Source organism: Nesoenas mayeri, assembly GCF_963082525.1.
Source record: "Nesoenas mayeri genome assembly, chromosome: 16".
Classification (NCBI taxonomy): Eukaryota; Metazoa; Chordata; class Aves; order Columbiformes; family Columbidae; genus Nesoenas; species Nesoenas mayeri.
This window is the reverse complement of record NC_137562.1, coordinates 3,148,185-3,160,746: the sequence shown is the minus strand read 5'-3', so window position 1 is coordinate 3,160,746 and position 12,562 is coordinate 3,148,185. Positions and strand designations below refer to the sequence as shown.

At 46.7% G+C, this 12,562-nt stretch overlaps 1 protein-coding gene across 1 annotated transcript; it reads left to right on the top strand.

Annotated features, from left to right (window-relative positions):
• Positions 1-1,730: 1,730 nt before the first annotated feature.
• Positions 1,731-4,791, top strand: GDF5 (growth differentiation factor 5; the record flags this gene model as incomplete). The annotated part of the gene is made up of 2 exons (XM_080354361.1): positions 1,731-2,361; positions 3,923-4,791. The coding sequence occupies 2 exons, from the start codon at positions 1,731-1,733 to the stop codon at positions 4,789-4,791; spliced, it is 1,500 nt and encodes a 499-aa protein (XP_080210487.1).
• Positions 4,792-12,562: the final 7,771 nt, after the last annotated feature.

Genomic DNA, 12,562 nt, shown 5'->3' with positions numbered 1-12,562 from the left:
ACGGTGAGGTTGGGAAGGACAGAAGGACGGTGTGGTTGGGAAGGCCATGGGCACTGCAGGGGAATGGTTTTGTCAGAAGAAACTCAGTCAAAAGCTGCTATATTTTTATGAGGAATATCAAAGCTACAACTGATATCAGATGAAGGGCCATTAGGTCAAAATCAGGAGGGTGGGTTTTTGCATCCACCTTATTTGTGACGTCTGTGAAATCACTGAACTCTTCTGTTCCTCCATCCAAACAAGGTATAGAATACAGGGCTCCTCATCTAGAAAGGTTGTTATTTATGAAAGTGGTTTGGTGTTTCTGATATTAATACTAGTCAGGGTGGAAAATGTTACAGCACACACAAATCAGGCTAAAAAGTGGTGTATCTTTTCCCTTTCTTCTTCTCCCAGAAGTGAAAACAATGAGGGAGGCAGACTGGGTTTAGCGTCAGTGCAAGATGAGAGAAAGGTCCCATTAATCCCCGTTGAATCTAGCCCAGTGCCTCATTTCCCGAAGGCTCCTTTAGAACAACAACAGTTCCATTTTTGCAGCTTATGAAGGCCACACTCTCCTTTGTGTGGCTGAAAGCAGCAGGGTAGCCATGACGCGTGAGTAACGCTGCCTTCTAACTACCAGCCTTCTTGCGGCCGTGGGGTAGGCGGCTCTTGAGAGTTTTGCGTCTGGTTTTAAGAGAAAGGCCGGCGTTGCGGGTTTTGGGGCGCAGGCTGCCTGCAGGGTGCAGTGCTGCCCCGCGCTCCGGGCACCCCGTGGGGCTGCCGCGCCAGTACTGCTGTAAAGCACGGCAATAAATACACCCAAGCACACCGACCGCGGGCACGGCCGCGCTGCTTTGTGAAAAATCAAACTTCACCTTTCTTAGGCGTCTGCGCTACCAGCTCAGCCCTTCAGTCACCGGGGGACAAAGTGAAGCCGCTGTCACAGTCCTCTGGAAAAAGTGCTAAAGAATTATACTGAGATATTTTAACGTATGTGTCCAGCGGACTGTGTGACAAGTCTCAGTTGTTGATGTTGCAGTTTGTCTCGCTTCGCTCAGACGTGCCATTTGTCGAAGGCTGAGGTAGAGGTCGTATTGCCACTTGAAAAGGCATCCTCTGGAGTTTTGAGCCCGTGGAGCTGTTTCACATGAGGCAGAGTATGACTCATGCTAATGAAAAGGGTAAAGAAGATTTTTTTAAAGAAATATATCGCAGTTAAATTAGTTTAGACAGCATGACATCAGAGAGTAATTAAATAGGTTTGTTGGAATTCCGTTTCCAATTCCTGAGTTCAGGTTTGTAAAAGATTTCTGAGCACCTGCAGGTCTCTGTGTGTGAAATATTTTCACTGGAAAGGATTCAAAACTTTAAAAAAACCTTTTAACACAGAGGCAGCATTACGCCATTCTTCCTTCTTGGAAAAAAAAAAAGCCCTTGGATTTAAACAGGACTCCTTCAAGTTTTCAGTCAGTTTTACAGAAGAAAACGAGGTGGTAAACTTTCTCTTTTCAAGAACAAGTTCTTTATAGCTGCTGACTGAAGCCAGGGGAGACCGTATCTGAGTACATGAGCGTTTCCACTATGGGACTGGATACAAGTATTGAACAACAAGATTTGAAATGGTTTAATCTCCAACGAAAAGCATTTTTGCTGACTTTGGTTTTTAATTTCTTTCATGTTTTCTTCTGCCAAACTGGAGGAACCTTTTCTGATTTTTTCTTTAGTGGCATTCAGAGGAAGACCAGAGGATGAAAATCCTGCATTTTCTCACTTTACTGCTTTGGCATTTGACTTGGCTGCCTCTGGATCTAGTTCCTGGAGCGCTGAGTAATCCTGAAGCAGGCCAGAGTAACCCAGGATCTAAACTGGGTTTTTTGAAAGCAGAAGGAAAGGAGAGGAGTCCCTCAGCACGGGCAGGTACACTGAGGACTGCAAGCCATGGATATAGTACTGGGACCTCAAAGGCCAGGACTAAAAGCAGTTCTGTGCAGGCTGGAGCTCTGCTGGCCAAGAGCGATGAATCAAAGAAGGTTCTCCCCAGAACAGCAGCCGCGGAGGGCAAGGTAGGACATCCCAGCAGAGCTGCTGCAGTGAGGACAGTGACTCCAAAGGTTCAGAATCTTAGTAGCAAGGTGGCTTTGAAAAAAACTGGCACAAGCGGCACTGATGCTGATTCTTTCAAAACCAAAAAGACTAAAGAGCCTGTAACGCAGAGGGAAACTAAGGAAACTTTCCGACACCCCCCTATAACGCCACATGAATACATGCTCTCTTTGTACAGGACGCTCTCAGATGCAGAAAGAAAAGGTGTTAATGGAAGTGTAAAACTGGAGGCTGGACTTGCCAATACAATAACCAGCTTTATAGACAAAGGACAAGGTAAGAAAGGAGCTCGTGGTGCTGTGTGTGTGGACAGAGAGAGATGTCTGAGTGTGTTTGTACATGTAGAGACTATTAGAAAATAATCCTACTTCATTAAAGTCAAATAGATCATTTTAATGTAAATGAAATCTTACAACTTTGCTGCAGATTTTGTCCTCCTGCCTTATCTTGGAAAAATCCTTCAGAGGCAGAATGACATGGTTGTGTGGCAGCCAAACAAAACATTTAGAAAATATTTTAGATGCATATTGTTGAAAATGAATCAGTCTTTGCATGCTTAGGTGTTTAAAAACCTCTTCAGTTCTTGTATTGTTTCCTTTTCATAACGAGCTCCTGGAAACAGCCAACATTAGATTTTGTTGTCAAGTATGTCTAAAAATGCATGAGATGCTAAGAACAGGACTATTCCACTAAACACCCACAAGTTTCAGTATCAAAGGGTCAGTCTGATTTGTTCAAGGCAGAGTTGTGAGGAGCTACAGTGTGCACCCAGGAGTCATTGTAGCATAGGGCGGGTGTATTGGGACCAGGTCCGAGCTCTCGCTTTCAGGTACCACCACCTTCTATCCACAGAAGCCACAGCTAAGCGCAGACTAACCAGAGTAAATAACTTCTGGGACTCCAGAACTGGCAGTTTCACCATTCTGCTTCCAAACCTTTTTGGAAATTTGAACCAGTGTCTGCTTTCACACAAGAACTAGCCAGGCTCCCAAAGAATGGTGTTCATGTTACTGCTCTGGCTGGGGAGCCCCATGTTGCTTCCAGTGACATTAGTTTTGCCCTGTGCTCACGGAAGCGACACAGGCTACAGCTGATAAAGTGATGGAAGACTCAGGCAGGACTGGGTTTGTTTGCCATTTAATAGTGTGGCTCCTGGGAGGGGACGGTGCAGTGCTCACAAGTGCTGTGTTCAGGTTCTCAGCTCGCCAATGGAAGGTGTTGTTGATGTAACGAACCTTGGCTCAGCCATATTCCTTCGTAGTGCTGCTCATGAGCTTAACCACGCACATGTAACGTCAGGTTAAAGGGAGGTGTGTTTTTCTGCCCAATTTGAAAAAGCTGTGAATCATGCGGAGTTAAGTTAATAAGGCAATTATCCTTGTGTCTGGCAGTTCCTGGGGGATGTGGTTTTAAAGGACTAATTCACTATTGTATCGTCTAAGGGCAGGTTTGCTCATGTTTGGAGCCAGCGTGAGACCTGGGCACCACTGACGCTCTGTTTCAGTAATTGAATAGGATGTAAGTGGTGAATAGGCCCTGTAAGTGCTCAGCCCTGGAAAAGGACTAGTTCTCAATTGGCTAATTGCTACTTTGAAGCTAGAAAATCCTCACCAGTGAAAGAAATGAGATTTCTACAGGGCAAACTCACAAACTCGTTTCCCCATTGAGTCACTGAGTTCTTCTGGGTCCCTGAACAGAGCTGATCCCTTTCTGTTTGCTGGGCTAATTAAGGGAACTTCTAGGCTTTAGAGGAACCTTAAGGAAACCATTAAGAACTGAATAACTGATACTGATCTGTGCTTGATATACATTTGAAAACACGTGTGCTTTTTTTTAGATGAGAGAGCCCCAACTGTAAGAAAACAAAAATATATTTTTGACATCAGCGCATTAGAAAAAGACGGTTTGCTAGGAGCAGAGCTTCGAATACTGAGGAAGAAGCCTTCGGATACCTGGAAGTCTCATTCTTCTGGAAAAACATCCCAAGTGAAATTATTTAGTTGCTCTACAAGCAGACAAGCAGCAACGCTTCTGGACTCTCGTACTGTCACTATCACAGATACACCAAAGTGGGAAGTGTTTGACATCTGGAAGCTTTTCAGGAACTTTAAAAACTTGGTTAACTTGTGCTTTGAACTGGAAACTTTCGACAGGGGGAGAGCTGTTGATCTCAGGAGTGTGGGATTTAACCGAACAGGCAGACAGGTCAATGAAAAGGCTCTCTTCTTGGTATTCGGGAGAACGAAAAAGAGAGACTTATTCTTCAATGAGATCAAAGCTAGGTCCGGCCAAGACGACAAAACTGTTTATGAGTACTTATTCAATCAGAGGCGGAAGAGAAGAGCTCCTCTAGCAACACGGCAAGGGAAGAGGCCCACTAAGAACCTGAAGGCGAGGTGTAGCAGAAAAGCCCTCCATGTGAATTTTAAGGATATGGGCTGGGATGACTGGATAATAGCCCCTCTGGAGTATGAAGCATATCACTGCGAAGGGCTTTGTGAATTCCCGCTTCGATCCCACCTGGAGCCCACCAATCACGCAGTTATCCAGACTTTAATGAACTCGATGGACCCAGAATCGACACCCCCGACTTGCTGTGTCCCAACCAGGCTCAGTCCGATCAGCATTCTTTTCATTGACTCTGCAAACAACGTGGTCTACAAGCAGTACGAGGACATGGTGGTGGAGTCGTGTGGTTGTAGGTAGCAGAACAGTTGCCCACATGAATATGTTATGAAAGGTAATATAACACATTGAGCATGAGCTCTCCTCAAACCAGCTTAACCAGATTTCTTACCTGTAGGGTGCACATGTTTACAAGGATGCAGCGATAAATCCCATGCTTCTGTTTGTCCCTCCACCATGGGCGTATTTCCGTAGTGTTTGGATGCTATCATGCAGTCTGATACAAGGCCCTGTGTTGGCGACACGAAACTGGCTCTGACTGAAGTTCATGACAGAGAAGGTTACACCTCCACACCTCTGTTTTTAGCCTCAAGGCAGCGGGTAAAGATGGGATCAGTGAGCCGTGAACATGGCCCATCTCATCCTTCGAACAATATTCTTGAGACCAAACTTAGGTCAGAACCCCATGTGCTGTGTTCATTGAGAAATGTAAGAAAAGACTCCTGATGTCTACAAGAGAAGGTTGTGTTCTGGTGTGCTCCCACCTGGGTGTAAATAGTTACACTGTCATATGATTTCTTTCTGATTAGCTCTTGAAACTATGCATATATATATATATATATATATATATGAGTCGTGAAATATAATATGTTGATTTAGTTTTAAGTTTTATGTGGAGATAGGTGATGCAGGAGGTATTTGCTTCCACGTATGTTTTCCTCCAAGCTACATATCTTTCTTAAGTACCCACCTTTCCATTATTATGTAGCAAGATATATTACTCTGTATAAGGTTCAAGTTGTTCTCAAATGCTCATAGTAAAAGTGTTCAATTAAGGCATAAGATGTAATAAATTATTGACACAGTGCTACATTGTGTCTAGCTCTGCATAATTATAATGCTATTAAGAAATTGTTTTAATGTTTTTGTACAATAAATGCAAGTGAAAGGGACTTTTCAGTGCAGCAGAATACTGGTAGTATGCAAAACATGTCCCCATATTTTGCTTGCCTCTAACTCTGCTGCCAGAGAAACTGGGAACATTGGAAGAAAGCTCTGAAATATGATGTGGTTTGGGCTGGTGGGGAATGCCACTGTCACTTGATGTATCTGGTGTGAAAACGAGTTATGCAGATGATTGCAAAAGAGCTCGTATTTTGCCCTCCGAGGGCTATGTGTTTGCATATCCCCTTTACCTGTTCTAGGCATGGATTATACATTTATTGTGGCATTACTCTGTGTATGTTCCCACCTGCAAAACTAGGTACCAGATGTTCAACTGTAGATGGATAGAAATGCCATAAGGACCATCAGAAATTATTGAAGTAGCTATCAATAGTATAGAATATAAATGCTAAGGTTTGATACTGTTTCATCACAGTTCAAGCCATCACGTCGCGTGATTTCCTGGGTCTGAGCTCTCCTCTGCACCGCGTCACTGGCGGGGTGGCGGCAGGGACCCGAGGTCCTCCTGGCCGGTACCCCGCGCTGGACCTGCTCTAGTTCACACCGACCACAAGCCACCCAAAATTCTTGGTCGATCGCCGTAAACAGTGACAAAAAGCTCTGCCCTCCCTCCCGCAGTGTACACGGCTGAGCTTTAACCAGCCTAAAATCCACGGCTAAGCAGCCTTGTGGCCAGACACGCGGCTTGCCCTGTGCAGGCAGAGCCGTCCTGTGCCGTAACCTACAGCATGGTGACATAGAGAATGCGCCGCAGGGACCTTCCATTTGTGTGATGTCTTTATAAAAGCTCGGCACCGTGATTCCTACCTGCTGGAATTTATATTGCTCGGTGCAGGCCATGTGCTGACACAGAACGATGTGGGTCAGAATGCTGGACTTGGCAGGAGGGTGAATCACTAATTAGCAGGTTAACAAGCATGTAGAATGACTGGCGAGCACTTGAAGCTGCTTCATAACGTGCATGAGAAATTCTGGCATGTTCCGGATCTATGTTGCGGGTCAGGACTGTCCCCAGGGCTCCTCCGCCTCCCTCTGCACCCCTGGTGTGCGCTGCCCGGGTCCTGCTCCTCCTCATGGAGCCATAGCCCAGGACCAACAGATACTGTCCCATCACCAGCCACTCTCATATGACTTTCAAACCTATACGAAGTTTATAATTCTAAGCTTTACTACAAGTTTATTTAGACACAATTTACTGTTGCTACAGGCCAGAAAACATCCTCCTGCCAAGCCCACAGCCAAGAAGGCATCTCGAAGTTTTTTTTCCCATTCTGTTCAAGCACTTCTTTTCTTGCTCACGGCTGTTTTCTCAGTCATTGGGCTGCAGCTTTGAAGGATCCTTTCTCTAGCACCAAGCACAGCTCTGGTACCTTCTGGAGAGGCTGCGTGACCATGAGAAAGCGCTGTCTCCTTTCTTCCTCGCGGCGACAAGTGCTGCTCCCCACGCACCTTCCTGCTGAAACCCCCATTGTCACGCAGGACAGACACAGCTAGGCCACCCCGTCTGTTAACCACGCAGGCACATTCCTCAGGGGGATGAGTTTAAAACAGTAAGTGCTGCCTATTTAAACTCGATTTGAAGTTGTCTGGACAGACAAGTTACCTCCTGGGCTCACAACTGCCTGCAAAGGGTGGTTTGCTGCAGTTCCAGCTGCATTCGGGAGATGCTGCGACAGCTTTGGAGGAAGGTAGAGCTGGTGTTCCACACAACGCGTGGGAGCTGGGAACCTGAGGAGCAGCAGGGGAGGCTGTGCTCCTACCGCCCAGCTGCCCGTCAGCCCCAGGGCCTGGGGAGGCTGCTGCAGAGAAAAGGTTTTAAAGCCTCGTAGGTATCTCTCTGAGGTTCTTGTTTCCAGCCCTTGTATGAATTTCTCAATACACCAATAAAACAAGACAAAATTTCAGGTAAATAGTGATTAAATGGAGTATGTGTAATCATCTAAATGGGGAAAAACAAAATGGGAAAGAAAAAAAAAAGCTAAGATTTTGCAGTTATCCCAAGCAAACAGTATGAACTGAGGACAAAAGAGAAGAAATACTGCAGTACTAAAGTCTTCAAACATACCCTTTGGTAACGGTTCAAACCCCAAAATTCTGATAGGTGGTAGTTATACCTTGAAGGGAAAAAAACAAAACCAAACCCCCAAACAAACAAACAAAAACCCAAACCACTAGTAGGTCTTGAATATAAGTTTAAGCAAATGTGAAACTACAGACACTAAAATGCTAGAATTATAATGGATTATTACCACATCAGAAATGCCAGATATTTGGTTTGGCCTAAACAGAAGCAGTTTCAGCCCAAGTGTCCAGGTTAAGAGATAACGTGATGTTCCCTGTGTGTAGCTGGTGGCTCAAATGTGGTGCCACCCAGACAGGACGGTCCCCGCACCGCTTGGGTTGGTCCGGCTAAAGTGGGGAGTTTATCATGGTGGGCATAGTAGATGGCAGGATTAGGGTAGGTTTTTTGCTTTAAACTCTCAAATTTCATATCCTTGGGTTATAACACTGGTCACAAAACAGTGCGGGGATGTCCAGAGTGGCCTTTTGCATTTCTGTTCCTGAATATTTGATAACTCTGAGAATTCCAGTTCAATGCTATTTTATTCTGGAGTGGCCTACCGATTTTCCCCATGGAGTGCAGGTATAGACACTATACGTGCCTATAGATGCTATAGGTGTGTTGCTTGAGCCACTGGGAGCAGCTGACACAGACTTCTTTCTTTGTAATTAATGGTAAGGTGCTTACTGCATGTTTACAATCACTGCAATCTACGGCGCTGGAGTGACCTCTTCCACTGCTCTTCTCAAAGCGGTTTCTGTTATTCACCTAAAATCTCAATAGCAACAAAAAGACGCTGCCACGGTGAGCTGTCGTTCTTTATTTCTGAATTCCACATATCCATTCGATTTCTACTCACAAACCGTTGCAAATCTCGTCAAGACTTTATGTGGAATCGCACAGCATGAGAAGAGAAACACGTATCAAAACTTATATGCGAGCGGTGGCCTTTACGATGATAAGCACAACCCAGGTGGACTCGACTCACCCCTCATTCCTCTCCTAAAGCAGGTTTAGGGACAGGGCACAGCGAAGGAGCTGGAAAGGAGCAGAGGAGCTTGAAACTGCAGAGGTTTGGCAGGACTTGCCTTGGCCTGGTCATTGTATAACGTGCAAAGATAGACACCCTCAATTATTGCTCCGGCTTTCTTCCCATGGGTGACTTGGTGTTAGCGACTGGATGGTAGAATTGCACAGAAACCTGAGCTGTAAAGCACCACGGGTTAAAAGTTCAGCTTTCCACCTTTATGATGGCAGGTTTCGCTCTCTCACTGAGAATGCCTCATTTGTATTTACTTTCTAGGGTCGTTATCTGTCCCACGAGAGTCTTTGTGAAGGTCCAAATTTCAAATAAACAGTATACTATAAGACAGGTATGTGTGGATAATTTTTGTTGTATTTGGCTAAAATATGGGTACTAAGCTCAAGAGGTAAACATAAAAGTATGCCATTTAAAACAATGCATTCCCATTAGTGTTTGAATATGTGCCTAAACTCCATGTACACTTTTACATGGTTATGTCATTTCCTGTGTAAAATGTGCTTGTTTATACAGCAGCCATATGAAAGATGCAGTAACCCGCTATGTGGGCTATTTGAAGCTTTCTTTAAGAAACATAAAAACCCCTTGACCCTTGTATAATAAAAGGTGTTAAAAGACACTGCTTTTATAACATCTTAGCCAAGACTAATAAGAATGTACAAAGCAAACAATTTTTTTTGCTCCATAGTCCTGGTCAATCACGTGTTATTTTATGAGTTTACTGTTGCTGTTGGGTAGTAAAATGATATTTTAAAATAAAATTGCATGAGGTTTCATTGCTTCTCAACAAATTTAATAAATAAGGAAATCTTAACATTTTTTAAAAAACGGTAAATACAATGCAGTAAATACACTCAGAATAACCCGTTGATTCTGTCATTCCGAGTTCACCGATGTCCCTGTCTTGCTGGGGTTTCTTTTCAGGACTAGTTTCGACTTTCTGCAATGATTTGGCTCGAATGGATTCGGTTTTCCCCAATGTCATTTTGAAGGGCATAGTTGTCAAGAAAAGAATTGCTCCATTAGTAATAATAGTGATGAATAGGCTGAGCCTCTGCAGAGGGACAGAAAATGCTCTTTTCTCTGGTCTTTTCTCTAGGAGTCTCTTGGGTTTATCACCATGGGCCAGGCTGTGCCAGCCAGGAGTCCGGGCCGAGCAGACTCTGCCCATTGGGCTGCCAGAGAAATGCCATGAAAATGAAGGTATTGCCTCTGCATGTTTGGTTTTGTACAAGATGCCATTGATCATGGCATTAAGTCAGAAATTAGCCTTTTAGTGATAAAAGCAGGCATGTCTCATTTTGCTCATGCAAATGGCTTCAAAATACATTCATCTTTCTCCAGAAATGTTGAAAGAGAAAGACCCTTTGGGTGCTCCATGGCTGTATGTCTGCACGGCAGCTCTCTGTTCTGCAAAGGTGCAATAAGACTCATACACTTTAGATGGCAAAGAAGTCATTAACTCATATGATTAGTGATCAGATTACAGGAACCCAGCTAGAAAGGCTCATGGTAGGATGGGGAGAAGCAGACGGCGTGGGAGCAGGAGCTCTGTAGAAACCTGGAGGGAACGTGGCTGGGGAGAAGGTACTGACACAGGCTGGGGCTGCAGGGATGGAGAGCAGCCCTGAGGAGAAGGACTTGGGCACACTGGGGGATGAAATGCTGGACATGACATGTCATTGTGTATTTGCAGCCCAGAAAGCCAACCGTATCCTGAGCAGCATCCTCAGCCCCGTGAGCAGCAGGTTTGGGGGATCCTGCCCCTCTGCCCCCCTCTGGTGAGACCCCCCTGCAGTGCTGGTCCAGCTCTGGGTCCTCAGCACAGGACACACATGGAGCTGCTGCAGAGGGGCCAGAGGAGCCACAGGAATGATCCGAGGCTGGAACAGCTCTGCTGGGGACAGGCTGAGAGAGCTGGGGTGTTCAGCTGGAGAAGAGAAGCTCTGGGGACACCTTAGTATGGCCTTTTGGTACTTAAAAGGAGCCTGTAAGAAAGACGGGGACAGGCTTTTGAGCAGGGCCTGTTGTGATAGGACAAGGGGTGATGGTTTTAATCTAAAGGAGGGAGATTCAGGCCGGACATGAGGAAGGAATTGTTGCCCCTGAGGGTGGTGAGAGCCTGGCCCAGGTACCCAGAGAGGTGGTGGCTGAACCATCCCTGGAGACATCCCAGGCCAGGCTGGACGGGGCTCTGAGCACCCTGAGCTGGTGCAGATGTCCCTGCTCATGGCAGGGGGGCACTGGGGAGCTGGGAAGGTCCCTTCAACACAAACCATTCTATGATTCTATGATAAGGGATTCGGCGAGAAGTGGCTGTCAGGGGGTGGCAGCCAGGACAGCAGCAGTTGAGATCTGGGCGAAGGACTGAATAAGACGGACTGAAGGCAGGAGCCACTGCAGAGTGAATGCAAACCCAAGTGGAACAAGAGATGGGTTGGGTGTCTGTGCTGCTGGTGGGAATAGACGTGTCCACGTGCCTATCATGAAAAGAACTGTGTAAGCAATTCTTTCTTTCCACTTGCCTGTCCTTCTCATGCCAGTGGCTTTCAGACTTTATTCAGACCTCTGGCCCAGAAGCTGCTGAAGGCTCAGAGCAAGAGCCGGCTGCTGAAGCCCAGCAAAGGCAATAACTTGTGCCAGCGGCAGCTGTAGCACGATGCTGAGTGCGGCCGTGCGTGCTGTCGTGGGAGGTCCAAGGCAACAGAGCCGAGAAACCCGAGCCTGGATGATGAGGCACTTTAATTTATGAGATTTTCAGATGGATCACGAGTTTCACTGCTGGGCCACAGGCAGATAAGCTGTCTGCCCTCCCCAAGGCATCTGTAGCCTGAGGCTGAAAAGGCCGATCCTGCAGCTCTGAGGGCCAGGTCCTGGAGGGTGAACTGAAGCGTCTGGGAGCTGAGCTGGGAGCTGATGGGCGACAAGGGCCCCAAAGGAGTCTGGGGACAGGTACCTGTGGGTTGGGTCCCTCTGTCCTTTGGGGATTCAGCTGCAGGCGTGAGAGGGATTCACTGTCTAGGGAAAAAAAACAGTGCAGAGGCTCCTTTAAACATCTGATTCCCTGCCTTTTTTTTTGTGCTTTGTTTGTGTGTTTGGGGTTTTGTCTGTTTGTTGTTTTGTTTTGTTGTGGTTTTTTTTTATTTGCCCAGGGTGTGGAGGGCTGGGGCCTGGTTCCTTCTCCCTGCTGCACTTCCACCGGGCTGGAGGCACCAGGAGGGCAGGACTCTCGTGTCTCCCACAGAGTCACAGAACCCCAGAATGTCAGGGGTTGAAGGGCCCTGGAAAGCTCATCCAGTGCAATCCCCCCATGCAGCAGGAACACCCAGATGAGGTTACACAGGAAGGTGTCCAGGCGGGTTGGAATGTCTGCACAGAAGGAGACTCCACAACCCCCCTGGGCAGCCTGGGCCAGGCTCTGACACCCTCACCCCCAACAAGTTTCTTCTCATATTCAAGTGGAACCTCCTGTGTTCCAGTTTGTGCGCATTGCCCCTTGTCCTGTCACTGGTTGTCGCCGAGAAGAGCCTGGCTCCATCCTCCTGACACTTCCTCTTTCCATATTGATCCCCAGGAATGAGTGCCCCCTCAGTGTCCTCTTGTCCAGCTCCAGAGCCCCAGCTCCCTCAGCCTTTCCTCACACGGGAGATGCTCCACTCCCTGCAGCATCTTGGTGGCTGCGCTGGACTCTCTGCAGCAGTTCCCTGTCCTGCTGGAACTGAGGGGCCACAACTGGACACAAGATTCCAGGTGTGGTCTCCCCAGGGCAGAGCAGAGGGGCA